The following is a 1,067-nucleotide window of genomic DNA, read 5'->3' on the forward strand; positions in this document are numbered from 1 at the left end:
CAGAGCAGGGGCTGGGTCCCTGCGGCGGGGGGGGCCTGCCAGGCCCTCCCACTACATCTCAACAGGGGAGAAAGACTGGTTATCAAGTGCTGAGCACGTCACTGCGTGTCTGCGTGTTAACAGGAAACACGTCCAGAAAGACAAGGACAGGACCCAGCTGTTAACGTAGAGTACTGCGAGCGGGGAACTGGGACTGCCGGGGACTTTCAACTTTTCAGTTTAAATCCTTTCGAACAATTCGATTCTTAGTTTCCTTAACCACTAATGATTGTTAACTTAATAAACTGAAGCAAATACATAAATACAAAAAAGGGGTAGGCAAGCAGACTCTGCCCCAGATTCCCAGCTGCTTTCTGGGCAGAGGAATGGTGGGGTGGACACGCAGCCTGAAAAGGCGCTGACGAGCCCCAGGCCCAGGAAGCCAGGAGCCCTCAGGCCTGCACCATGTCCTTGGAACCCGCCTCGTGGACCACGTGCGCGCCAGGGAGGACCCCGAGCGTGCCACCTGAACCCACACGCACACCCAGGCAGGGCGCACAGTCTGCTCGGGAGGAGCATGCAAGACCGTGACCCAGGGGTCCAGAGGGTCGCAGCTCCTCGGCTCCCCCGTGCCCCAGCTGGGAGCCCCGCCGAGCACCCAGGGAGCAGGCTGCAGGTACAAGGGCCTGGAGCTGCAGTGCTGGGCTGACGCTGCCCCCGAGAAGGGACTGTGAGCACCCTGGAGGGGATGGCGGCTGGGACGGGAGCGCGCGCCCGCCCGGGCCGGCACAGCCCACCTCCAGGGCCTCCATGGCCAGCTCGGGGGGGTTGTGGTAGTGGATCTTCTTGGGGTAGCGGGCGGCCTCCTCGTGCAGCAGGTGGCTGGCCTGCCCGTAGTGCCGCAGGTACACGGGGGGCGGCTGCTGCTGCTTCTCGGCCACCTTGCCCAGCATGTAGTGGATGAGCCACTCCTCCTCGTCCCCGTCACCCTCGCAGCGCGCCGCCGACGTGAAGCAGTGCCGGGCCGTCTCCAGCATGCTGTCCCGCCGCTCCTCCAACTGCGGGGACACGTCCGCCCTCGTCTGACT

At 63.7% G+C, this 1,067-nt stretch overlaps 1 protein-coding gene across 1 annotated transcript in view; it reads right to left on the bottom strand.

Moving 5' to 3' along the window:
* Positions 1–6: 6 nt before the first annotated feature.
* The window catches only part of CABIN1 (calcineurin binding protein 1), a 33,223-nt gene continuing 32,162 nt past the window's right edge, over positions 7–1,067 (bottom strand). The window contains exon 25 of the mRNA XM_010860073.1: positions 7–1,037. Coding sequence (XP_010858375.1) covers positions 432–1,037 — 606 coding nt within the window. The 3' untranslated portion in view covers positions 7–431. The remainder of the gene's footprint in view (positions 1,038–1,067) is intronic.

The sequence above is a fragment of the Bison bison genome, unplaced genomic scaffold (assembly GCF_000754665.1).
Source record: "Bison bison bison isolate TAMUID 2011002044 unplaced genomic scaffold, Bison_UMD1.0 scf7180017856933, whole genome shotgun sequence".
Classification (NCBI taxonomy): domain Eukaryota; kingdom Metazoa; phylum Chordata; class Mammalia; order Artiodactyla; family Bovidae; genus Bison; species Bison bison.